This window comes from Pezoporus flaviventris, unplaced genomic scaffold, assembly GCF_033815535.1.
Source record: "Pezoporus flaviventris isolate CSIRO_AGI_PZ_B2104156 unplaced genomic scaffold, CSIRO_AGI_Pfla_v1 ptg000025l, whole genome shotgun sequence".
NCBI lineage: Eukaryota > Metazoa > Chordata > Aves > Psittaciformes > Psittacidae > Pezoporus > Pezoporus flaviventris.
In genome coordinates this window covers 29,713,275-29,740,930 of record NW_026892573.1, presented here as the reverse complement: position 1 = coordinate 29,740,930, position 27,656 = coordinate 29,713,275, and the positions used below count along the sequence as shown (strand labels likewise).

At 43.7% G+C, this 27,656-nt stretch overlaps 1 protein-coding gene across 11 annotated transcripts in view; it reads left to right on the top strand.

Moving 5' to 3' along the window:
* The first annotated feature begins 14,360 nt into the window (after window positions 1-14,360).
* Window positions 14,361-27,656, top strand: part of PICALM (phosphatidylinositol binding clathrin assembly protein) — a 75,137-nt gene continuing 61,841 nt past the window's right edge. For 7 of the 11 annotated variants that reach the window (XM_061458021.1, XM_061458020.1, XM_061458027.1 and 4 more), the window contains exon 1: window positions 14,362-14,694. In XM_061458021.1, coding sequence (XP_061314005.1) covers window positions 14,565-14,694 — 130 coding nt within the window. In that variant the 5' untranslated portion in view covers window positions 14,362-14,564. Of the gene's footprint in view, window positions 14,695-27,656 lie in introns of all 11 variants that reach the window. The other 4 variants (XM_061458026.1, XM_061458025.1, XM_061458028.1 and 1 more) reach the window with 3 other exon arrangements.

Genomic DNA, 27,656 nt, shown 5'->3' with positions numbered 1-27,656 from the left:
TTGAATTCTGTCATCTTCAAAGCTGTAACTCACATTTTATTGCTTGGAATAAAAATGCTATTTTCAACATTAATATCTTAACTAAGTCAAAGCGTGCATGTGCCTTGTGACTACAAACTCCCTCTGATGCCAGCACGGAACTCCTATACAGCCCCCTGGATGTGAGCAGGAAGTGATATTTAAACACTCCTTCAATGAAAAGGTCACTTAATAATTGTGTTTATTAAATGCTTCCACTCCTTCTTGCTATTTAAAACCCTCTAAAGCCTCAAATGTAGATCTCTGCCTTTCTTCCTGAGCACAATTCCCATTGCCTTGCTTAGTCATTTTGAAAGGCTGAATTCTCACCCTTTTCTTTCAGAATGGGGAGGAAAGCAGTGGAGTTTTCTGTTGCACATGTGTTAAATGCATAAATGAGATGATCAGCCACAGGGGACTGGGAAGGGAGGAGGGCTGGAAGATAAATCACAGTGGAAATTCAGTAACTGTGAAACTCTATTTCTCTTTTAAAATAGCCTTGCTATAGTTTCAAAAGCTATTATTTATAGAGCACCACATGCAGTAACAGTTCAGCAGGCGAGACAGACAGAAGGTTTCAGTCCCAAAGCATGGTTCAATACTCAGTCACTGGACTGCCAAAGACCACTTGCATGATGCTCATATCCCCAAACTCGCTCTCTTGCTTGCATGCTCCTACCTCTCACCACCTTCCCTCTGTGCTGACCCATTTTGGAGCCACATCACTAGCTGGATTAAGGAATTCTGATCCAACTGAAAAAGTAACTGCAAAGAAAGGACCACATGATATTTTCTGGTCAGGTAAGTTGGATTCATCACCCAGCAGTGTAAGTGCTGCATGCACAAGAGCAGCACATGAGGAAGGGGTGACTGTAATGGAAGGAGGAGCATCACACTCTGCTTAAACCACCAGCAACGCCAACAGGCTCATTAGTCCTCTGGGGCCTTCACCCCGATGGCCTGAAGACAGGCTTCACTTTGGGCATGGTGTAGAACTCCCCCCACACAATTGCTCTATTCATAACAAAGAAAGCCTAAGGTTGTCCCCAGTTCTTGTGATTTTTGTGGGAGTCTGGAGTCATGTTACCCATGTCAGACTCTCAGCATCCCTTTGGAAAGTTCAGTTTAACTTGATTCCTTCCTGGCTGTGTAGGAAAAAAAGCATGAAAGTCAGGTCCTGACAGCTCAAAATACTGAAAGCAAAGAGAAGAACCTCATTCACAGCAGCGAAAATTGAATGATCCAATAGCCCTTGCTACATCATATATATGGCTTTTATTTAGTTCCTTTTTATCAGCTATTTTGTTTGCTGTTCATGAAGGGAAAAGCAGCTTCCAATGCATCCTACTTTAAGAAGCGTGTCCTGAGAAAAGCAGAATAGACCAAGAATAGGGGCACAAGAAGAGAAGGACAAACAGTTTTGGGAGGAAGGTAAAGGAGCAGAGGGAAGAAAGAGAAGGGCACAGGAGCAAGGACAAGCTGGAAGAAATGTCAGGAAGGAGACAGAGAAGACCTAAGGGCACATTTACTCCATACAGTGAAAGAACTAGAAGGGTTGCAGTACACACTGTAGGTATTCTAGCTCAGCAATCCATCTCATTACTACCCCACCTGCTCAGTGATGCTGTAGTGTGCTCTGGAGGTGTAGCCTGAATTGTATTGGCCTTGCAAAGAAAAATAAAGACATCTGGGAAGATGCAGGAGGTGAGGGGAGACTGAAGGAAGGCATTTAAACCCAGGGAGAAGATAATAGCTGGCTGAGCAGATGAGATACATGGATTTTATGGCTGGTTTCAGCTAGATTATGGGGAACAAGAGAGAGGTTTGGAAGCTCATTAGCTTTTTTTTCTCCCTGAATTTTGTCATGGATGGGCCACCCAGGGATAAAGCGAGATACTCACATGTTCTGACCAATGGAACTCTTTAATCAAACAGAGGGTTGCTTCACTATGGTGCTGTGCAAACTTCAGTTCCAATCATCAAAGCTGCTTCTGTTCCTGTGCTACAGCAAATGCCCTTGCAGCTTCTTAGGGCTCAGAGCAGCACCAGCGTGGTTCTCATGCAGAGCATGTGATTCCTTGTGCCTTGCATGGGATCAAAGTTGTGTCAAAAGCCCTGTGCTCATGGGAAATGCTCTTCATAATTCACATTTATATAACTGCTCCTTTACTGGCCAAACACATGTTTGCATTCCTCCAGTCTGCTCAAAAAGAGGCAGTGCTGGCCAGAGGTTTCTGCAAGAGCACTGGAATTAGGTCTTTGTTTTCAGTCATGCTCCATCTACCCATGAGATGTTTAGCAAGCCTCTGAGGGGACAAATGGTCCTGCACATCCATTTGTTTACCAAAGAAACTGGATGCATCCTGCTTTTATTGAGAGTACGTATCAGAAGTCACAGGGAGCCTGTGGGGTGACTGAGCCATCCCACCTCCTCACACTAATGGGATATGGGTTGGGGTAGAAAAGAGATCAAAGGATCTTTAAGGGAGGAAGCCCAACAAATGTGTCTTACCTAAAGAGGTCACAGCTCTTTGGAGTGTGCTGCAAAGTGAATCAGTGACTTGGGGAAAGGCAAGATTTCTGCCTCCCCCTCTAGTCTTAAGGGCCTTTCTTGTCTTTCTGCCTCCTGTCCTGGTGCTTATTGTCTTTAAAATGTATCACAGAATCACAGAATACCAGGTTTAAAAGGACCCCAGGATCATCTGGTCTAATCTTTCTTGGCAAAACATGACCTAGACCTGATGTCCCAGCACCCTGTCCAGCTGAACCTTCAAAATGTCCAACGCTGGGGAATCCACCACTTCCCTGGGAGATTATTCCAGTGGCTGATTGTTCTCATTGGGAAAATTTTGCTCTTGTGTCCAGTCAGAATCTCCCCAGGAGTAACTTGTACCCATTACCCTTCATCTTTTCCATGTAACTCCTTGTAAAAAGGGAGTGGGCTATAAACTGGATGGACTATAATAACCTTCACCCACCATCAGATACATCTTACAGAGAGTCTAAGTGTATAATCATCACAGTTTCAAAAGATGGAAGCTGATACAAGAGTAAGATGTGGTCCACTTTGCTTTTGAGTAGCTCCTCTTCTGATTGCAAGTTCCCCTCCAGAACTCCTCTTCTGATTGCAAGTTCCCCTCCAGCCTGGCTCAGAGCCCTGGAACCATCGAAATGATTGAATTTTGGCTATAATCACCACCTCACTCAGGGCTGCTACAAACCTCATGAAGGGTGAGAAACCCAAATTTGGAAACTATTGCTTAAGAGTGCTCATGTTCTCCTGTGGTTTCTGAAGGGCAGTTTTTTAAGAGGCAAACTGTGCAATGATGATCTGTCCTTTCTAGGAAACAAAATGATCTGGATTAGAGAAACACCAAGAGGTATGTCCTGTGGTGCAACTTGGTAAAGTTGTTTGGATTACTTTCTTCCAAGGCTTGGAAATGTCACATTTGGGAATGAGGCAATCCATATAATTAAGTTCTGAGCAAGAAAATAGCATTCCTAAAGACAGAAAAGGCCAGTAAATGTAAATTTGGTACCCAGCTACACATAGCGGTCTGGTACAAGGGCCAGTGTTGCTCCCAAACTGGGTTGTCTACAGAGACGTCAATGATGAAAGCACCTGCCACATGCACTAATTTATTGAATATCCTTCACAACCTTCCTGGCAGGAATTCAAATCGCAATTTAAAGCAGTAAAACATTGCAGGGAGGGTAGAGATGCTCCTCCTCAAGGAATTCCCCTGGATTCAGTCCTCACTGTTTCAGGAAGAATCAGTTTTACATGTTTGCAACAGGACTGGTTTGAAGCCCACCTCTGATTTCTTCAGAGGCTTTCTTATGGACTTTTCATACATTTCTCATGACTGCTTTGCTTAATTCTGACCCTAGATTTACACAAGAAAGTATCTGCTTCATAAGGCACTGCAGTTCCATCATGATTAAGCTAGGTTAGATGTTGTAAGCACTAATAAGGTGTTTACTTGGCGGATGTTCCTGTTTCATAAACAATTTACCCCACGTTAATATTAACAACCCTAACCTCATTGAAACCCATCTTGTGCAACCAGGCACATAGAGATTAAAAAGTGGTGGCTTTTAGTACCTTAATGTGTGAACATGCTCACCCAAGTTGAAACACTTTACAGTTCCACTTGCGGTGGAAGACTGGATCTCCAAATCAACAAAACTATTCCTAGGAGATGATGTTAACTCTGTGTCAGTAAGAATGCCAGGGCCTGTCAAAAGAAGCTTATTCATTTCAATGTATAAGTAGTTTTCCTCAAGATCTTCATGTCACTGATTATCACTTTCTCCAGGTTTTCTTTCTTTCAGTAGTCCACAGCTTTAAAAGTGGGCTCTTCTGTCCAGCTCTGTGGACTGATCTCTGCTAAACCACCATATTTGATTTAGTTGACTATGTTTTAATAACATTTTTGGTTAGCGCACTTAGCTCATGTGCCAAGCATCACATCTTTTCATTCCCCACAAAATAGGGACAAGCTGTACGGCTCCGGCTGTGTCCGAAGTCGATCTGGCTAACTTTCAGCTGTGCTAATTAAAGAATACAGCAAGCCTATTTTTATCTGCTTTGAAAATACTACAGATACACTGCTGGCAATTTGACTTGGTTTGATGCAAAATCAGTTACTCGAGCAAAAGGTTCAGTAGTTTGTTTTCTTGTTCATTTTCACATCCGTGCACAGGCTCATGCTCAGATACATGCCATAATGATGAGAGATGGCAAACAATTACAAAGAGTTATTAAACCCACTTTCAGGACTGCAGGTCAAAGGAGGTGATCCTGCCCCTCTACTCTGCTCTCATGAGACTCCACTTGCAGCACTGTGTGCAGTTCTGGTGTCCTCAACATAAAAAAGACATGGAACTGCTGGAACAAGTCCAGAGGAGGCCACGAGGATGATCAGGGGACTGGAGCACCTCCCGTATGAAGACAGGCTGAGAAAGTTGGGGCTGTTCAGCCTGGAGAAGTGAAGGCTGCGTGGAGACCTCATAGCAGCCTTCCAGTATCTGAAGGGGGCCTATAGGGATGCTGGGGATGGATTCTTCATTAGGGACTGCAGTGATAGAACAAGGGGTGATGAGTTCAAACTGAAACAGGGGAGGTTCAGGTTAGATATAAGGAAGAAGTTCTTCCCTGTGAGGGTGGTGATGCGTTGGAACCAAAGGAGTGATAAATGCTCCATTCCTGTCGGTGTTAAAGGCCAGATTGGACAGAGCCTTGGGCAATGTGGTCTAGTGTGAGGTGTCCCTGCCCATGGCAGGGGGGTTGGAACTGGATGATCTTAAGGTCCTTTCCAACCCAAACCATTCTGTGATTCTGTGATAAGGCTGAAGAATATAGATTTGGATAAACATATCCCATGACATTCAGTAAGCAGTAGGCATAAGTAATGAAAGAGCAATATCAAGTTTTAAAGACCTTTACTGAACAGAACTTGCTGTGATACCAAAAAGTTGTTTTGAAAAGAATGTTTCTAACATTTCTAAACACTTTAACCATTAAAAAGAAAAAAAAAAAGAATCACTAAATAATGTTTATTAACATTAAGCTTTACAGGCAAAGGCTTTAAAATATAGTGGACCTAAAAAAAAAAGACTGATAGAATCCGAATGGTTTGTGTCAGAATGGACCTTAAAGCTCATCTAGTTCCAACCCCCTGCTATGGGCAGGGATACCTTCCACTAGAGCAGGTTGCTCCAAGCCATGTCCCAAGAGTAAAAGAAGATTGTTAATTTGAAATTATGAGCATTTACATCAAGCACGCACTGAATTTGCAGTACCACCTCCCTCCTCTTCACCTACTCCATTTATTCCTATACTGCATTGGTATTGCTGGCCTTACTCTCAGTTTACAGGGACAAAACCTATTCTCTTTGAAGACGGTGGGCATTTTGCCATAGATTCAATAGGAACGGAATTTGGCATCTGAAAGCATGCTGAGTGTGATGAAATATGGACCTGAAAAGTATTTGATCTGTGGTTCTACCTGCCTACACTACTGTTTGCTTTACAGCTGTTCTTAGTTAAATGTTCCTTTTAGACATCTGATCTTTCAGGTCAATGAGATGTTGCACAAACTACTTATCTTCTCTTGTTTCCTCCAACTGGGTTATCTAATCTGAATCAATTCAATGCATCTGATATTCATTTTGCTCTTTATCTTTCACTGTTTTCTAGGTTGTGAGAGCTAAAACCCACAGGTGCACAGAAGGTTCATCGGCGTCTTGCTTTTGTAGTTCTTCCTAGGATTCAGCTGCTGTTGCAATGCAGAAAGCCTTTAGCGATGAACATTGGAGAGCGTTAAAAGTGAATACCAACACATGCAGGGTTCGTGTTTGACTTGAGAATATCCCAGTGCAATTTGAGAGGCTATAATCCTTTCTTTTGGATCAGTATTCCTTCTTTATTCCTCTGCTAGCAAGCACTGCCAACATGTCTGGCTTTCCTATGAAAAGGGATACTGTATGAAAAGGGAAGGGAGAGCATAATTGGCTGTTGAAAGCACACAGAAGTGGTCCAAAGACAAGAACTAGGTAGGTGGACACATTAGAAATGAGATACAGATCCTCTACCATTCTTTGCTCCTGCATTCAGATAAAATCAACCAGTAAAAATTCCACTGATTTAGTGATCCATGGGGAATGAATTTGTTGGCCTGGAGCCAGCTGCCAGCGGAAGGGTCCACATCACAGCACTTCCAACCCAGTAGGTGTCTTCTGTCTGAAGTCACAGCAGCCTGTTGCCAGATTCACTTGTAGCTTTAAACTGATGTGGATTTACCAGCAGGCTACTAAGGGAATTTTAGTGTTACTGTAGCCCCTCTCCCACTCCACTGCTCTAGTGCTGCCAATTCACTTGTTCCCAGTGTATCACTTTGTTCTCTTTCTGGCACCTCAACCCCATCACCATCCCTGAAAGTGTTCTAATACCATGTAGATGAGGCCCTCAGTGATGTGGTTTAGTGGTGGCCTTGGCAGCGCTGGGGAATGGTTGGACTTGATGATCTTAAAGGTCTTTTCCAGCCTAGCTGATTCTATGATTCTATGATCTGCAAGCCATGGGGAGTCAGAAAGAGGGCAGGACCTGAGGCAGAACTGAGTATGTATTCTCCTGCATTCAGCCCTCTACTGTGGGTCCTCCCTGAGGCTGATAAGCTGGCAGAAAGGTGAGTGCCTGACATACGCCTGTGTCCCTGCTGTTCATATCTGGCCTGCATCTGTCCCTGGCCTCAGTGGATGAAACAAGCAGAACATATAATCCGATTACTTCTAGACAGGAGTGGTGGCTGAAGCACATTATCAAGACAAGCCTGTACTGCTGCTACTCAGAAAGGATTGCTTTTTGAGGTCTAATAAATAAGACTGGGAAACAGGGTGAGAACAGTCACTCCAATATTACTTGCAATTCTTTGCATTTCAGATCCTGAAAAACAAGGCCATTTTAAATATCCAGTTAATTTCTTTTTTTATGCATTCCCTCTGCTTCACTGAATGGAAAGCATTTTCATTTCTGGACTTGTGTGCACTGGAATGAATTAGAACAAATCCTCTATTGATTTAAAGATTCAGAATAGCTTATACACCATCAGAATGTCGGGAGCCATTTAGTTAATGTCATTTTCAGTGCAGCAGTTTGATTTTATCAGCATGAAGTCTGCCCACGTGTAAATGCAGTCACTGACCCCTGAAGCACAGAGCCAAGCCCTGATAGCCTGACTCACTGAAGCCAGCAAGATTCAGATCTCACATAAAGACCAGGGAGTGGGACCTACCTACACAGGGCTAGAAACCAACTTGTTGGCATAAATGGATTTATTCATATGAGGAAGGGAACCGGGATTTACTTTTGCTGCACAGACCCAGTCATGAGAATACTTTTCACACATCGGTTTCCTTTTGGGTGAGAAGCCCCATTCAAGTCAGCATTGGCAGGGCTGGACCCAGCTATTTACTCTCTACAGTTGGCATTGCCAGCATCAACATTTTTGTTTCAGTTCCACATCAAAATTCATGTGGGTGTAAAGCTTTCCCAGACACAGAGCATGAGCACATGAGCCTCAACATTAATGAGGGAATCGATTAAGCTCTGCTGCACGTATGCGTGTGCAAGAGTGTGAGCATAAGTACCAATTACAGCTTGGCAACAGGCTGAAGTGGCTGTCCCATTCCTACCCTGCATTTTTGTTTGTTTATAGCTTTCCTTAAAAATATTCCTTTGGGGCTGAAGTGTGTTACTCATGCTTTTGGCTCAAACGTGACTGAATAAAATGATAGGAGCTGCTTCTCAGTTACAGGAGTGCAAAAGGAATGCAGTTTCTCCTGCATTGCCCTGCTGGCTTGCTGCTTGTGAGCTGGCAGGGGAGTGAAATGAATGACAGCGCAGCCTCAGAAGTGCCCAGAGAAGGATTCTTATCAAATGCTGTCTCCTGCCAAGTTTCATGAACACTGCCAGCCTGGAACGATGAAGCATTTGGCAGCAAGGCCTTAGGTTTTAGAGATGAAACTAGGGGGAAGGGATGTAGACAGTGTCACTAGCTGAGACCAGGCCACTTGTTTTTCCTGTGTGAAAGATGTTCTGCTGAACGGTCTGCCCTGAAGCCTCCCACTGCCTTAAGAGGGGCCTACAAGAAATCTTAAGAGAGGGGCTTTTCACAAGGGCATGTAGGGATGGGACAGGAGGAATGGCTTTAACCTGACAGAGGGGAGATTGAGATTAGATTTTAGGCAGAAGCTCTTCCCTGCGAGGGTGCTGAGGCGGTGGCACAGGGTGCCCAGAGAAGCTGTGGCTGCCCCATCCCTGTCAGTGTTCAAGGCCAGGTTGGACACAGGGGCTTGGAGCAACCTCCTCTAGTGGAAAGTGTCCCTGCCCATGGCAGGGGGTTGGAACTGGATGAGCTTTAAGGTCTTTTCCAACCCAAACCACTCTGTGATTCCATGGTTCTATGAAATTTGGGGGCACTATACTGGTACAGTCATCACGCTGTTAAGGCTGTGTTGCAAGGTTTGGTTTTATCCCTTGAAGCACCTGTGCAAGTTACTATGAGAGTGCCCGCTGCTGAGAAGGGGCATGCAAATAAAAGTCCTTAGGAAGGAGCAGTGGGAGTGCATTAGGAATGCTGATGGGCAATGCATGGCCAACACAGGGGACAGCATACTTCTCACTCTTCAGAAGTGTCAGTGTTTGACACATCCACTGGAAAGCGTGAACAAAATGTAGGGGAGTTTGTTTCCTTTCTGTCTCACACCCGAAGACATTTGTTACACACATTTGTCAGTGAGGAAGTAATCCTGGGCTTGAAGGCATTTGCTTATAGCATTAATGACACGACCAATTTTGCAACGTGCAAGTTTCATGTCAGGGCAAGGAAAGAAAGGTGTTATAACACACAGCAGAATTCAGAAGCATCATCATTTCTTTTCACCTCTACTTAGATCTCCTCATGTGGCCTGGGAGTTCCCACCCAGATAGCCTACTCCTAAGTGAATGCAGTAAAATTAGTTCTGATTGCTCCCTTCCTGTGAAACGGTACTGACTCACTTTACTCCCTTCTTTTCTTGCTTTTCTCATCTCATAATTATACGAGCTCTCAGGAAGCTGGTTTCTTCCTTGACAGAGTTTCATTTCGGGGAATTGAACATCAAGGGACATTGACCACTAGTTAACTGGAGCTGTGTGAGAGGCTGACACAAGTTGCAGAGCTCAGAATACTATGTAAGAGGAAGGATGGTGGATGTTGGTCTTAGAGATGCACAGGAAGATATTTGAGAGGAACAAAAGAAAAGTCAAAGCTGTCACCATTTCCAGAAAGATTGAAGAGAATTAAAACAGAGATGTCTGTTTCAACATGGCATTGAGGAAGCTGGCTTTGCCTGCAAGGATGAGATTTGTCCTAGATGTGAAGGCAGTGAGCAGATAGAAGGAGGTGCTGTAAGAGGAATGCAGAGTAACAGGTGATTTCAGCAGGAATATCCTGAAGAGGTTCAAGGTGGGTGTTCAGATGGAAGAGGGTGATGTATTTGAAGCAGGAATGAACTGCACATGGAATAGTGAACATTAGGAAAGGAAGGAGCTGGGTACTGGAAGTCTGAGGGATCAGAAACATGATTTCATACAAAATAAAGACAAGAGAAGCAAAAGTAAAATCATGTTACGTGTGGGCGAGAGGAATGTTGGAGGTGTAAACAAGCACATCTGTAGTAGTGGAGATGGGTATCAATTAAAAACGTACCCCAGCTCCAGTGTGTGTTGTAGCTATTTTGTGATATTCCAGCAGTCCTCCATGGTCATGCCACGTCTTGCTCATGTAATCCGTCCCTTCTCATACCTCTGCTGGCTGCCAGACATGTTGGAATGAGCAACAAGGGCCACATGCCTGGCTACATTATTTCACTGTGACACTAACTAGTGTGACTTTGACAGTACCTTTAGCATGTTTGAGTTCCTTTCTATCTTCTTAGAGCTGTTACAAGTACAAATTCTTTATTGGCCATAAAATCATTTGATGAATTTGTTATGGTGGCACAAATTATATTGAATTCTTCTTATAGTCAAGCTGGAGCATGGCTTGGAGCAACATGGTCTACCCAGGTCTAACCATGGCAGGGACTTGGAACTGGATGAGCTTTAAGGTCCCTTCCAACCCAAACCAGTCTCTGATTTGGGAAGCCAAACAGCTGGTGTTTTCTCCTTACTACAGTCTATTCCATATCTTATGTCTCTAACTTGGATGCCAAATTCCTGGAGCTGACATCAAATTCACCTTCCCTTAAAAGCCGGGTAAAATATTACGACCCTTAACAGCACATGAAGCTGTGACGATCCTTAAAATGGGTCATGGGAAACATCTGGATTGTAACATGCTCCCAAATGATTTGTACACTGCAAGTGTTTCCTAACCCTTACTCAGGTGGATTCTCTGCCTCTGGGTTTTCTTCCCATCACCTCCTTACCCCATCCCTGTCCATGTTAGCACTCCCTTAGCACTTCCATCTCTGTTCCATTGGCTTAGCCCTATTTCAACTTTATTGCCTGTCTGCCACATTTCTTCATCAGCTCCCTCCACTTCACAATGATGGTTAGTGAGTTTTTTTGTTGCTGCTTCCAGGTACGCCCTCAAATCCTGGGAAATGAACCTGCTGCAGTTCATTCATACGTGCTCACCTTTCTGCCTCAGCAGTTTTTTACCCCAGAAGGGCTGATTTATAATGGACCCAAAATTGAGCCAAAACACCTGCTTTAAACCTGAAGCTACACGTGACCAATAGCGTGCCCCAACCCACAGCTTTCCTCATTGCGTGCAGTGGTATGAGGCATGCAGGAAGGGCACAGGTTCCATGTGAGCATCAAAGCACCCACTGCAGGCATTACAATGTGGCCCAGAAATGACACTGTTGTGAGGACGTGAGATACATAATGAATGACAGAGGTCATGGTGAGGCAAAGCGTGCAGCACTGCACAATACACATGGGGAGGAACAGCCCTGACAGCTCGTGTGTCCTTCCAGGATAGCTGGATGCCAGTGAAACATGGACACTTTGGGGACCTTGTGAATGCAGACACAGCAGTTTTGCAGGAGCTCTATTCCAACTCTGGAAGAACTTTTCACAAGAGAAAAGAATGTTGTTGAGGTTTGCCACTTGGCTAAATATAGGACTCCTATCTTTGCATTAGTTTCTCTTCAGATACATGCTCCTTTCTCCTTTCCTTCCTAAGCACACCCAGGCACACAAACAAAAACCAAATGAGTTATAAACTAATCAAACTTGTTTTCTTCAGGTTGGAAAGGAAAAGCGATTAATACTTTGATTTCAATTTCCAAATCTATGGGAGGTGCTCAGATATTATCTATCACGGTGCTTCAAGCTCCTTGCTGCACTGGTATCAAGTGGCTCCCAAGCAGTTAAAAAGCAAAAAACAATTACAAAGATGTGTTTTCCCATCACTTGTCTCTCCCATTTCTGCTTGTGAACAGAATCAGCAAGCAGAATTTGTAACTGGGGGGTAAAACTGGGAGGTTTCTGTGCATAGGAAGAGCTTTAAAAAGGCTACATTTATTTTTGGTTTTGGACCTCTAAGACCAAGGTCACTTTTTGCCCCGTTAGGAATGAGACATTATGTCCAAATCTGGTCTCAGCAACTCCTAGAGTCGCAAGCTTCCTTTGGGTAGTTTGAGTGTTCAGTGGAGAAAGCAATGGGCATAATCAGAGAAGAACTGATGGAGCCTGAATTACTTAGGCCAATTCCATGGAACTCCTCCAAACAGCAGCTTGAAGTGGGGTGTTGAAATCTGGGCTGTAGCCGAAGTTAGCATTAAAAATACTAGCAGTGTCAAAATTATTTATATATCTGATTTACAGTATAATTTGGACACAAGACAAAAAGTTGGCGCGTTCAAAGCGATATGCGTTGCTGTGTCAAGAGGCTATAGCATGTTTTCATGGTGCAAAGCTCTATACTAAAGCTGCCTTATCTCAGAGTCTGCTGCTGTATACTTCAGTGATTTATTTCCCCAGCATGGATACTTGGGACTCCAGAAGCAGCTCAGAAGGAGCCAAGAGATACAAACACAAGTGTCTTCAAAGAGCCTGGCATTAGGAAGGAAGCAAGTTCTCTGTGTGCAAGCCCTCCTTCCACACGTACAGCACTGGCATTATTTGGGTTCGGCTTTCTCCAGATGTCCTTCCTCTGCCACCAATTTTCCTTACGCATTATAAACAGATAATCCTACTTATACATCCTGCCAAGCAGACAGAGCTGAGGCCCGTTTGTACACTGCTGCTGTTTAAGTTGCCTAATAAATATTTCAGTGGCTTCATGGATGAGGGACAGTTACAAGACAGCTCCTCAGGAAGCACTTCTGGGAGAGGAAGAACATTTGTCTGCTGGAATCCTGTGGTTTTGCTGTATTATTCTCTGCTGTGTGTCTGGGAAGGAGAAGAGCCCTGTTGTAACAAGTAATGAAAGTTGCAGATAGCTGGGAGGCTGTGGCTGTGCTTTGGCAATGGACAGGGGGAGGTAATAACTCTGATACCTGTTCCTCACTGTGTCTGGGTCATAAAGATACCGGAATGTAATGGAACAGTTAGTTAAGTTTTATGAACAGAAACATTAAGTAACTTTGTGTAGAATACAAAGACAGGCTGAGAAAGTTGGGGCTGTTCAGCCTGGAGAAGCTGTGTGGAGACCTCATAGCAGCCTTCCACTGTCTGAAGTGGGCTACAACAACATTGGAGAGGGACTCTCCAGGGACTGGAGTGATAGCACAAAGGGTGATGGGTACAAACTGAAAGAGGGGGAGTTCAGGTTAGATATAAGGCAGAAGCTCTTCCCTGTGAGGGTGCTGAGGCGCTGGCACAGGGCACCCAGGGAAGCTGTGGCTGCTCCATCCCTGGCAGTGTTCAAGGCCAGGTTGAACACAGGGGCTTGGAGCAAGCTGCTCTAGTGGAAGGTGTCCCTGCCTGTGGCAGGGGTTGGAACTGCATAGGTTTAAGGTCCCTTCCAACCCAAACCGTTCTCTGGTTCTACGACTCTTATGTAACCCTAACAAGCCAAAGACAGAGCCACCAACTCAGTCCACAAGCCTCCAGAAGCTGAGAAGCAAAAAAGTGGGAGCTGATGATGACAGGCCCGAAACCCACCCATTCTTTGTGCTTGCCATGAGGTACACTGGAGGAACCTTGCGCAGCCTTTCAGATGGAGGGAACTGAGGAGAAGCACAACCGCAGCAGCCAAACTCACTGCCTGCGCGCAGACTTCCCCTTTACATCCAGTTTAAGGTGACACTGAAGGAGGTCCCACACAACTTTCCACACTGAGAAACACGAAAACTTCCCTCAGGGCGAGAACACCTCCAGGACAGCACCTTCACCCTGCGAGCTGGACCCAAACAGGGGCCCACAGACACCGCCACCCGCTCGCTGCCGCCTAGCCCTGAGGTGGAAGGGATGCCACCTTCCCTCAGGCATCACCTGGTTTGGGCGGGCTGAGCCCTTCCTCCTCCTCCTCCTCTTCATCCCCCTCCATGAGGCGCCGGCTCTGAGGTGCCGGACCCGCCATTAGCGCGCAGCGGGGAGAGGAGGGGGCACACGCGGCACCACGTGATACACTGATACACCGACCCCCCCCCCCCCCCAGCCTTCGAGGGCGTGGGCGTGGCAGCCAGGGTGGGTCACGTGATGCGGGCGGCCCGGAAAGATCCGAGGAGGAGCGCCGCCGCGGCCGCCATTTTCCTGCGGCGCCCAGTGTGTGCGCGCCCGGTCCCCGGCCGGGGGAAGGCGCACAGGGGGAGGGGACGGCACGGCGGCCGGGGGAGGGGGGTGGGAGGAGGAAGAGGAGGAGGAGGAGGGGTCCGCGCTCGGGTGACAGGTCCATCCCTGAGGGCGGAGCGGGGGCCGCCTGCGGCGCGGCGGGGAGAGGAGTCCGTGTGTAGCTCCGTCCCTCCCGGCTAGTCCTTCCCCCCCGTCCCGGCCCCTGAGGAGGCAGCGGAGCCGCTGTCGGTTCCAGCGCCGCCAACAGCCCGCCATGTCCGGCCAAAGCCTCACCGACCGCATCACGGCGGCGCAGCACAGCGTGACCGGCTCGGCGGTCTCCAAAACCGTTTGCAAGGCCACAACCCACGAGGTTATGGGGCCCAAGAAGAAGCACCTAGACTGTGAGTACTGGGGAGGGATGGCGGCCGGACGGCTTCCCCCGTGCCCGGCCTGTCCCGCGGTCCCGTGGAGCTGAGGACCGGCTCTGGGGATGCCTCCTTTCCCACCGGTAAAGCCTCGTCAGGCTGAGGAGCTCCGTGTGTTTCGGCGCAGGGCATTCTTATGGCGGGGGTAGGGTCGGGGACGTGGCGATGGAGATCTTGGGAGAGGCTGTTCAGTGTCTCTGCTCTCCAGAAGGGGCCTTACTGGCTCTATGCACAGGGCCCTGGACAATGTGAGCTCCTGAAGGGCAGGACTTGCCCCATACCCCTTCCTTGGACGGGGAGAACCAAGCAGAGGAATGGGCTGTAATTTCCTTAGTAATTGATCTCATTTGTGTTTTGCGAGGACAGCACTCCCCCATTCTATAGAGGGAGTTTCAAGAAGGAATAGCTGACCAGTTATCTTAATGCTTTTCCACAGTCTACTAGAAAAAAGAATATTGCTTCTGTATCATTCTTATAACTCTTCCACACAGAAGAATATGTGAAATGAGTGCTTGAGGGGCTGTTTTCTCTCAGGAAGGGTGGTGGTCTTAGCCTTGCCTTCCTGGTCGGTTCCCTTCACTTGGGAAGATGGGCCTGAGAGGGCTTCTTTAGACCTTTCACTACCTGAGCTCAACATCCCATACAGGGACTGGCCTTTTTCCGGCTTCTAGTTGAAACGGAACCAAGGTGGAAGGGTTTAAAATGTTTTCTATCAACTCCATTCCATCCAGCTGATTATGAAGAGAATGATAAGCACTGAAGTTCATATTAGTGTGTCTCCCATTATGCTGTAGGGTTACAGGACTGAGGAAGTTCTTGGCTTGAATACCTGATTATCTTACATCTATTTATTCTAAGCATTTTAAACACCCTTCTTTCCCCTCCTTGTCATCGCCTGTCCTCACCACACACACACACACACACACACACACCGGTATGTAAGGAAAGATACTGGAGGGAGATGTATGGCTCTGCCTTCTGTATATAATCTATAATCTTTCTCCTTTCCTCCCACCCACGTCTGTAAGGAGGATGGTGGGTCTTAATGTGTCTTGAATATGTGTCTTCTGGCTTCCTCTGTATCCAAACGAGAAGACCAGATAACAGTACTAGGATTAGTTGTACATAGTTATTTCTTTTTTTTCACCAAAGCATGTCTGACTTAAACCTTTAAGAAGTTCATGTTTTGTGAGTACCTGAGAGGGATATGATCAATTTTATTGGGTAGCCCCACAACAGTCACCTCAGTTTCTTTCTGGTATTCCCTCTTCTATTTCACCCCTTGCCTGAAGACTGAATGGCTTTTGGTCAGCCCGCAGGGTCAGAAGGCTGAAGCTTTAAGTACCCTAGTCTCGGGTAGAGAACACACTTTGTCATATGGCTTCTATATGAAGTCATGGTGTTACTGGATTTCACACAACAGAAGGGAGGCTTTCTGGAAACAAAACTTTGTCAGGTTTAGCCTGGAATAAGGCTAAAACTCCAGTTTTGATAATAAGCCATTTAGCATCTGAATTATTTCATGGTGTAAGCTTTATGAAAAGGAACATCAAACTGGCAAGTGCTTTTTGGGCTGGTGTGTGTATAGCAGGGTGGTGTTCTTGCTGGGGGGCATCCTAATTGAGATTTATAGGATGCTGCTGTAAAAGGGTGCTTGAACTTCCTTAGAAAGCTGTCTGGTAGCTGCTGGATGAGAAAACCATTTCTGTATTTCCCTTGTCTGCTCCAGACTCTCAAAAATCCCAGTTCCTGTTTCTTTCTCGGAGATTTTCTTTAATTACAGCAATGTAAACTTGGGTTTTTTAAAGTAGTTTTACTACTAGTCGCTTCTTTTTTTTTAGTGGTTAAAGTAGAGCATGGGTAGCTAAGTTTTGTGTGCTGCCTCTAATACGTTTGTTAGGACTTTCTGTTCCTGGCATCAGGAAATGACACATGGTTTTGTATTTTGAAGATTTTCTTTGTTCATACCGTTTATGGTTGTATGTTTAAAAATGAATGCTTTCTGCTGTGAGTCCAGCCCCACCTCCGAGTTATTTGTACATATCTTCCTTTTACAGCAAACAGTGTTAACTACTAGGGAAGTCCTGTGAGCTGACATCTCCCTGTGAATGACACTCGATATACCTGTCTTCATAGGTGGCATGCTGCTTAAATACTTCTCTAATTGGTGTTTGTTGTGATAATGACAGCTAAAACTTACCTTGTTAAAGGTTGTGTCCTGGGTGGGTTGATAAACTGAGTTTCCTCATGCTGTCCTGGAACGAAGTCTGAGTTTTGTAGCACTTGCTGTGACCCTGACATGCATTCTTGCTAATGTGGTATTTGTGTGGCTTGCACAGATCTTAGTATCTTTCTGATCTTGTTTCTGAGATTCTTTCTTTACTAAGCTTGAGCCATCATGAACACACTGAATTAGCTCAGTCTCATGTTAACCCCTACAAATGGGGGCAAATCTAGCATATGTACCTGTGCACGTGATTATCCCTGTACTTCTTTATCTTGTCCTTGACTGCCTGTGGGATTCCAAAACTTAAGTGCTCGCCATTCTAGGCTTCTATATTCCCTCTGTATTTCCCTCAGTGAGCATTACCTTAATAATCAGAGTGTAAAAAGGCATTCTTAGCCCATGATGATAGAATATTCTTTAGAGTAATGATATTTTTTCTCTCCCGTTACAAAGCTTAGTTGCTTGGTTTGTTTGAGGCAGAAATAATTCTAACTTGCAAATGGACATATCTTATGATAAGTAGCAAAAATCATCTTATGGTCATATCCTTGCACTCAGGATATGTTAGTTTTAATTTTCTCCTGTTTAGAAAGTCCAGTCATTTAGCTGGGATAAGGATTCTGTTTTGTAATGTAGGTGCTGCTTTTGTAATGATGGATTGCTGCTTTTATAGCCATCAGACAGGTTTAATAGCCTTGAAACCCTCAAAGCATAGTTCTTTTACAGAAAACCCAGTTTCACTAGGACTTTGTCCTAGTTTTCACACCTCTCTGAGCAGTGAGAGCTCAGGACTGGCTTGTGGGTTTACCTTGTGTGCTGGGATTTATACAACCCTTTCTTTCCTGTTTAGCTTTTTGTTGCTGTGTTCAGTGCTGTTTAGTGATGCTAAGAACAAGTGCTTTAGGTTGTTTGAATGTAAATTGTGCTGGAAACCTTGTTGCTGGGTTTCACTCCTCTTTTTGGGATGATTTTAAAGGAGGGAAGGGGAGGTCCTTGCATATGTATGTGTGGTGGGTAATTAATATTAGGAAACCCAGAAGATCGATAGTTAATGCCTAGTAGAAGGTTTCACAGTGTCAATTCAGTTAAACCACTGTAGCAGCGATATCTCAGTAGCATAAAGATGTTTGTATACAAGCACATGTTGTGGAGTGTAGTTAAAACAGCTTTGATGTGAAACATCCTCAGGGTTGGGTTCTTGAATGAGTACGACATAGTAACCCCATCTGCTTGTAGCTAATGGAGTAGTGCTCTTTAAAGGAGAATGTGGATGGATGGCTTGGAAGGAAGTTGCAATGCTGTAATTATCCATTCTTAACAGGAAATCTCTCTATAGTTATGCCAGAGCTTAACTTCCTTGACTCCTTATTGTGAAGAAAAATCCGTGTTCTTGAGGAAGACGATAAACCAAAACCCTCCCCTGCACTGGGAGATGTTTGCAAGGAGCTGTGTAAATGAAAGTAAACTGCACTTATGGGAGCTTGTGTAGCTGGTTTGGTTTGGTTTTGTCTAGAGGCTACTGCTAGTGGAGATAAAAGTGCAGCTGAAGCCTTGTTTTCTGTCTGTGTTGGGGCCAGCTGCTGTTTTCCAGATGGGGGTAAGCAGAAGATAATCTTGCAGAACTGAAGGACAAGGATCACTCCTTTTCCCTGTTTCTCACAAGAGATTTGTAGTAAAGCTGGGAAAAGCAGTATTTTAAGTGCTCACTTGCCTTTACATGCTGAAGGGCAAGTGGGTTACTTCAGTGATGTGGTGAGTTAACTGCTGGCGTCTGTGGATACTACCATATTATCCAGTAGGAATAGATTACCCACGTTCCTTTTATGGTATTGTAGTACTTCACCAAATCCTTCTGGGTTTGGCAGGATTACCTGAAGTTTCTCGTGGCTTTGCTTCCCATTTTCTAGTTGACTTAAATACCTGGAGGCAATCCATTGTTGCCTCCAACTATTCCGTGTAATTATTTCAAATACAGATAATTGCATTATTACAACTTTCTTTTGAAGTACTCAGGGTTTTTTTTCCTGAGTTCTTCCATGACTCCTTTGTCATTCCTTCCTTAGCCAACTTTTCCTAACTTCTTACTAGAATTCCTTACAAATGCTTGTGCCTTTTAGGAGAGGACGAGAGCTATTGCCCTCCTCTAGACTGCCAGAGGGCCAATTTTCTGCCACAGCTGCTCATTTGCAGCAAGAATAGCCATTTAGTTCTGCAGCTGTTGTTTTATTTTACTTAGCCTGAAGCAATATTCTACCTTGGATGAAGTAAGAGGCAGGAACTAAAGAGGAGAAGCTGTAGGACACCTGCAATCAGCTCACTGTGAATCTTCATACTGTCACTGTTTCCCCTCAGCTGTGGTTAGTCAGGTGTCATGTAACTTTGGGCTGGAGCTGTACTTGCGAGGTTTAGTTCTTTTAAATGGTGCTGTCATCTCTATGTTCTAAAAGCAATGCTTGGAGGAGGCAATTCCTTTGCAGTTCAGCCTGTGACCTCATGCTCTATTTCAGTCTTTAGTTCCTAATCCTAAAATGAATTTCTGATCTGTAGATGTGAAAGTTTTAGGCTGTTCCTAGTGACTTGGCGCACAAAGTAACACTAGTTTGCATAATGATACAACTTACTATCCAACATGGAATTAAAACTTCTCTTTTTTTTTTTGCTTTGTGTATATGCCTTGTATAAAGTACGTGATCAGTAAAGGACTGATGGTAGAATGCTGGGAAAGTTAACTTTTAACATGACTGACTCTTGGTCTCCCTGCAAAATGCACCATGTTTTCTGAAGCAGAGACACCTTTTCCATTTAGAGAATCATAGAATAGTTAGGGTTGGAAAGGACCTTGCAATCATCTAGCTCCAATCCCCCTGCCATGGGCAGGGACACCTCACACTAAACCATGTCACCCAAGGCTCTGTCCAAACTGGCCTTTGAACACTGCCAGGGATAGAGCATTCACAACCTCCCTGGGCAACCCATTCCAGTGCCTCACCATCCCTAACAGGTAAGAACTTCAGCCTTGTATCCAATCTAAACTTCCCCTGTTTAAGATTTAACCTGTTACCCCTTGTCCTATCGCTACAGTCCCTAATGAAGAGTCCCTCCCCAGCATCCCTATAGGCCCCCTTCAGATACTGGAAGCTGCTCTGAGGTCTCCATGCAGCCTTCTCCTCTCCAAGCTGAACAGCCCCAACTTTCTCAGCCTATACAGGAGGTGCTCCAGTCCCCTGATCATCTTGGTGGCCTCCTCTGGACTTGTTCCAACAGTTCCATGTCCTTTTTATGTTGAGGACACCTGCTTAATTTGAAAGCTTAATTTATTTTGTTTTTTTTTACAACCTTCCTAAACTTAAATTTTCACAGTATCTTTAAAATCTTTTCACTCCCCAAGTCTCACACATTTTAAATGTACTACTTTAAATATAGTCCACTCGTCTACTACTGGTCAGTCATAGACACTCTTGCTTTCTGTAAGCTGTGCAGAAGCTGTTCCTCAAGCACATTAGAAGAAATCAGGTGAGTATTGTAAATGACTTGTTTATAAAATCTTCAAGTCATGTAGTGGGCCAGTTATTAAACATTTCCAAATAATTCAGGATACAACTTTAAAGCAATAATCTCAAGTATGTGCTCTTACTTCCGAGTGTCTTGGCAAGCTCCTGCTGCAGCAATGAAAACTTTGCTTTGTGTCAAAGAGCTGGGGTTTTGTCCATCAGTTTAACCAGTTAGAGTTCCTTCTGGTTGAAGTCTTAATGCTGGAAGTAGGTGTGAGTTGGAGCTGAATGTTATCTTGGCTTAGGTAGGAGAGAGATTTTAGGACTGATTACATCAGCACAGGATTAGAAGTAAACAAGAAATAACTGGCCAAAAAGCAGCAACCAAGTGGAAAGAAGCTGATATTGATATCAAATTGTGGGGGGTTGGTATTTTTCTTGCTCTTCTAGCAGTTTTCTCCATTGTAAAATGGGATTGAGCAGGCAGGGTATGACTTTATTGAGTATGTATCTTTCTAAACTCAGAGGAAGTAGAAATACTTTGTATTTAACCTTTAGCTTTACGTCAGAACCATAGCAATTAGCTGGCAGTTTCTAAACCTCAAAATACTGTTAGTAAATTTGGTGCTACCTTGTGGTACTCCTGAGCCTTCTAATGGCAAGTCGAAGTTAGGAGTAATATGTGAGAAATCTGGCATTGAGCTCTGAGAAATCAGGGGACTAAGCTGTATTTAGCTGTGTGAAAGTAACTTGAGAAAGTTAAGCTTTTCGTGAGGGCTTAGCAGATACACTGGATTTTCCATTTGTGACTAAATGTCTTCTGTGCTGTTTTGCTAAAGGAGCTTTATTAAAGTAATGCTTATCTGGATCATTTGTAATATTAAACATGAGGAAATTGGGATTTTGTAAGTTTTACCTCAAAACAGAGGGTGTAAGCTAACAAGATCTATACCAAAATTTAACTTGGCACTGTCAATTCCTAGCCTGAAGTATAAGAACGTTTCCTGAACAGTGGCATAAAGGGAAATACTGTGGTTTTAGTTTAATTCCTGTGTGACATATAGCTAGTCTATAAAGTTACACACCCCACCTTTTGTGTTCTGTCTCATTTTGAACTCTCCTACATAACTTCTTTCAGCCCTATGCTAATTCACTGTGGAAGAGCTCTCCACATCACCCCCTTTTTCCTTTTCTCCTAAAAAGAGACTTTGGGAATCTTCACTTAATGTTCTTTACTGGTTCCTCCCAAGCAAGCAGCCCTTCACTCCCAGCATCCATATGTTCTAGCAGTGGTGCCCTTCTGCAGCAGTGATGCTTTTGCTTATGTAGGAAGTGGTAAGTTGGCACGGGTTGAAACTGCTCTGGTATTTCACATATTTACTCTAAATATGGTACTTGCAGTAGCATGCAGCCCAGCTATTCCAGTTGCCAACTGTGTGTTAGGACATCAACAAAGTATCTCTATTGGTTGAAACATTTGTTAATTTTTAGTAGTGATTTAACACAAGTTAAAGCAGCAGGTATAAATCCTTAATAACATTGTTTCCTAGTAAAGTATTTAATGTATAAAAGCTTTTCATATTAATAACTTCTAAAAACTGAGACTTTTTAATTCAGTTGGAAAAGGCGGTAATGAAATTAATATTATTCCTCAATTAGCTTTGCTCAAAAACACCCCAACAAATCAAACTCAACCCAGTGGTATTCAGCGGCATGGCAAAGGCTTCTAAAGTTATGGTAGCAAACTGGATCTCCAGACCCAGAGTTGGTAAGATGCAAAATTTTAAACTAAACTCAGGTTACAAGCAGAAGTAAACATGTTTTAAGTATTCATCTCTATTTAAATACATAGATTTTTCTATGCCTTTAATCTGTCAGTAAATCCACTCAGAGCAGTTCTGGTTATGAGTTGTTGCTTTACCTGCCAGACCAAAGTTTGAGGGTCCTGGCTGTCACAAGGTAAAAGTTGGTGTCTTAGAATCATAGAATCAACTAGGTTGGAAAAGGCATTTAAGACATTTAAGGGATGCTGGGGAGGGACTCTTCATTAGAGACTGTAGTGACAGGACAAGGGGTAATGGGTTAAAACTTAAACAGGGGAAGTTTAGGTTGGATATAAGGAAGAAGTTCTTTACTGTAAGGGTGGTGAGTCACTGGAATGAGTTGCCCAGGGAAGCTGTGAATACTCCATCCCTGTCAGTGTTCAAGGCCAGGTTGGACAGAGCCTTGGGTGACATGGTTTAGTGTGAGGTGTCCCTGCCCATGGCAGGGGGGTTGGAACTGGATGATCTTAAGGTCCTTTCCAACCCTAACTATTCTATGATTCTATGATTGCCTCGGAGTTCTTAAGGGCTGCTTGGCTGCTTGTGACTTGCTTTACTGCTGCTGCTGTTTGGATTCTTGTGGGGTGGATAAGGAGCTGTAATGTGCTATGGAGACGTTTCTGTACCTGACTCTTGCTGGATAAATGTGTGCTTTGTGCTTTGGATTTAGATTTGTTGTGTAGTGTTGTGTCCCTCTCTTCCCCTGTTTTCTCCCTGTATGTTCAGAAATCACATCAGCATTTCACCTATGTTTTGTTTGCAGTTGCACATATTGGTGCCTATAGGGGTGCTGGAGAGGGACTCTTTGTTAGGGACTGTAGTGATAGGACAAGGGGTAATGGGTTAGAACTTAAACAGGGGAAGTTTACATTGGCTATAAGGAAGGAGTTCTTTACTGTTAGGGTGGTGAGGCACTGGAATGGGTTGCCCAGGGAGGTTGTGAATGCTCCATCCCTGGCAGTGTTCAAGGCCAGGTTGGGCAGAGCCTTGGGTGACATGGTTTAGTGTGAGGTGTCCCTGCCCATGGCAAGAGGGTTGGAACTGGATGATCTTAAGGTCCTTTCCAACCCTAACTATTCTGTGATTCTGTTTGGCTGATATCTCTGCTGCTGCTGACAGATGGGTCGATATTTAATTGGAAATTGGGTCATACTTGATTTTGATTTATTCCCTTTCCCTCCCTCCCTGCCCAGTATTGTCATAAAAGCTGCAGCCATCATGCAACCTATTTCAGACTATGGAACTCTATTCTTGATCTGACCTTATTTTTTTATATGAAATGTTAAAGGTTGTTTAAACTCTTTGATGGTTAAGTCCCCATCCCGAGAAGGGTGGTATAACATGATTGGATTTAATTGTCTGTCCCTTTCTGTATTTGCCAGGAGCTGTTGGTGTCCATTCAGCAAATAGACTGTTATGAAGAGATTAAAAATAGCTTTCATTTAAAAATCAGTCTATTTAGGAATATTTACTTGATTATGTGTGGCAGCTCCATACAGCTGTAGTTCATGAAGCAGTTCTTCATTTCTGTGTTGATGTAAAGCTATCTTCATTGAGCCTGGCTTAGTCAGATACTTATCTTCATCAAAAGGAGCATGACCAGCAGGTCAATGCAGGTGATCCTGCTCCTCTGCTCTGCTGTCCTGAGACCCCATTTGAAGCACTGTGCAGTTCTGGTGTCCTCAACATAAAAAGGACATGCAACTGTTGGAACAAGGCCATGAGGATGGTCAGGGGACTGGAGCACCTCCTGTATGAAGACAGGCTGAGGAAGTTGGGGCTGTTCAGCCTGGAGAAGCTGTATGGACACCTCAAAGCAGCTTCCAGTATCTGAAGGGGGCCTGTAAGGGTGCTGGGGAGGGACTCTTCATCAGGGATTGTAGTGATAGGACAAGGGATGATGGGTTTAAATAGTGGAAATTCAGGGTAGGTATAAGGAAGAAGTTCTTTACTGTGAGGGTGGTGAGGTGCTGGAATAGATTGCCAAAAGAAGTGGTAAATGCTCCATCCCTGTCAGTGTTCAACACCAGGTTGGACAGAGCCTTAGGCGGTATGGTCTAGTGCGAGGTCTCCCTGGTCATGGCAGGGGCTGAACTAAATGATCTTAAGGTCCTTTCCAACCCATACCATTCTGTGATTCTATGATAGTAATGCTATGCTCTCATTAGCTGGGGTTTATTCAGGTTACGGACCTTGGATTTGTTATCCCTTTAATAAAATTATTTTTAACATATTAATAACCTGTCAAATTCAGTAGGAGTTATTTCTCCCTGCAGTGCTTGTGTTTGTTGTGTCACAGTACAGCATTGCAGAATTGAGTTTGAGTACACGAAAGAAACATGAAGTCTATTTTGATCATGGGAATGAAAGAAAAGTCAATGGAAACCACATCTGAATACTTTTGCATTTCTGGCCTGTAGATATTTATAATAAGCATATGAAATGCAGCAACAATAAGTTGCTTCATTCTATTAGCTGTCATACAGAAAAGCTCCAGTTGCACGACTCCTAGTTGTAAAGTGTTTGAAACACAGGGACCAGCACACTGTGTTGGGATGGCCTGGGTACTGACTGTTATATTTAAGTTCTTGATGGTTAATAGGGAGCTAGTTCAGACTTTCCTCCAGATGTGTTCAGTTGGAATGCTTTGCCACAACAGTAGTATCATTAAGCCTCTCAAGTGTAATTAAAGCTAAACAATAAATTAAGTAAATTTCCCAGCCCATTACTTTGCATTAAAAAATCTGGAATATGTGAAATTTGTTTCAGTGCTGAATTTGGTGTGTGAAGGAGATGGAAATTCAGAGAAACTTTTGTGTTTGTTGTCAAATAGCAGGGAACAGCATAGTTGGTTCAACCTCTGCTGTTTGGAATTGCGTTGTTATGAACTTGAAGCTCTTACATTTCCAGGAGCTGATGTTCTGTTTTGTTGAGGTTTGCTTTTTGTTTACACACAGTTGTTTTATGAGGAGACTTTCTTCAGATTTAATTATCTGTAAATAGAATAGTGAATTGGAGGAGATACTTCTGTCCTTATTTTAAACTGTCAGTGAGGAGCCTTTGTAGACAGGAATGTGGTCTCTTGGTGTATATATAGCAGGGCTGACACAAGATGTTACAACACCTAGTTTTACTATAGCTCCATATTCTTTTTAGCTCTGCTGAGGTTTTCACCAGTGAATAAAAGTTACTTTGAAGTAAATGGAATAAATTCTTTTGCATTAACAGCTTTTCTTTATGAAACAATTTCACTTTAAAAATAGAATCTGACTGAAATCATCTTTTACTGAGGACCAAAAGACAGATGTTATTTACTTCTTCTCTTGGCTTGAGTTTATCTTAGAGGCTGTTTGTGATAGGGACGTGGCTTTGTGCATGGTAAATAGAGAAATTCCTGTCTGAAAGCTGTGGGATACAGAGGAGTTCTCTGTATACAGCTTCCCTTATCAGTCCAGTTTCAAACTTAAGGGTTTGAAGCTCCATGTTTGCTCTGAAACTTTGTGAAACTTGATAAGCACATAAAGTGCTAGTGAATGCTCTCTAAAACCAAGAGATGAGAGAAAGAAGCTGATCTGGATTTATGAAACTCAGGTTTGTTGTAAGAGGGTGGGTTTCCCTTTGTGAGTTCATGTGCTTGATCCATTGAAACTCAGTAAAGTTTAATGTGTGGTGCTGGAAAAATACAGCTTTGTTTTCACTTTCATGTTCAGTGAAGACCATTTCTGCTCCATCCTAACCTGCATCAATTGCCCTGTATTGTAAAACTTTGAGCAGTTTTGCTATGGGCTGTAAAAGATGGGTTTGCTCCTTCAGGTGTTGTGCCTTTGTAAAAGGGTGCTTGTCAAATGTGCATTGAAGCTGTACTTGGGATGAGCCAGGATGAGTTTTGTTTGCTCCGGGAGCTCTATATATCCCATGGGAGATGTTAGTCTAAATTGAAGAAGGAAGTAAAAGCTAAATTAGGCATTTCCAACATTCCTATTAATAGTATGGAAAGTTTTAGCTGTTCCTTTACTTGACTGTCTCCCATCATGGGAGTGCTGCACAGTAAGTGTACGTGAGTGTCAGTTGGAACAGTTCTGAGGAGATACCTGTGCTTTGATGGGGAAGGGGGTGATTTTTTTTCATTCACTGGTTCTTTGAGCTCTGGGGCTCTGTTTTATCCCATTTGCTAACAACTAATGTCAAAATCCAATCCTGAATTGGTCAAAAGGAAAAGTATGGAAGTGGCTGTCAGTGACAAATCTCCTTAAGTGAGTTCAGCTACTTTAAGTGCACAGTGTGAAACAGATTGTATGGAATTGATGGAGCTTGCGTTAAAACGGCTACAAGAAGTACTGTAAAATCAGGTAACTTGGATTTTAGTTGCTTAAAAAAAAATCTTAATTTAGAAAGTAGTGATAGTTTTTTAACCAGAATTACTGGAATTTTGCCCTTCACCAAATACATTAGTATGGAAGGAGCGGCTTCATGGGTTTTGTCATGCTTTCTCCTGTTCCTGCTGGGACAAATGAAGATTAGTCCCACAAGAGTAGACAGAAGTCATATAGACATGGCTGGCATGCAGATGGCCTTTTGCATAAAGAAATCACCTGTGAGGCTTAGGGGAAAGAGCAAGGAAAAAGCGGAAAGCAACACAATTTGATGTCTAGAATTCAATTCGGACTTTATACTGCATGCTTTGTTACAAAGCCCGCTATTTTTCTTTCACTGCTTCAGCATAGAGAAAGATAAACCTTAAACACATTCTGTGTATTCAGACTGTTTTGTGTATCATCAGGGGGTCCAAAATTTGGCCTTTTTGATCTGTGAGGTATGAGCCCAAGTCCCCAACTTTGTAAACCTGTGCTGTTGTGTGATTTTCTGCCAGTTGCTTTGTAGGTTGGTGTTTGATTTTTTCATTGAACGGTAAATATTTGAAGTTTGAGGATTTGCTGCTTTGAACATTCCGATCAGGACATGTGATATAAAAGCAGATGATTTAAATTGCTTCTTTCTTTGGTCTGTTAACTGAGATTTGGGAAGGAAAGCTTTGCAGCAAGCTTTGGGCAGGTGTTTTTGTTGCCTCTCTATTGCCAGTGGAGGGAACTTTAATGGTAAAATCTTGAGGGTGGTTGGTTTGGGGTTGTCCAGCTTCTATAGAAACTACAGGGAGGGGAAAAGTATTCCCCAGCGTAACTCACTCAATGAAATCATTTTGTTGTTCATTAGCAGTGTGTTTCTCTTGACTTTGCTTTATTTTCCCCCCTTTTGTTGGGCTACATCTTTTGTCACATATAAGCTCTTAAATGAGAGCTGCAGTTTTCACTGAGACCTGTTAAGCTCCGTTTAGTCAGCTAAATCAGGAAGCAATCATCTGACAGGGCACTGCTCTAAGTATTTCCTTAGAGATCAACA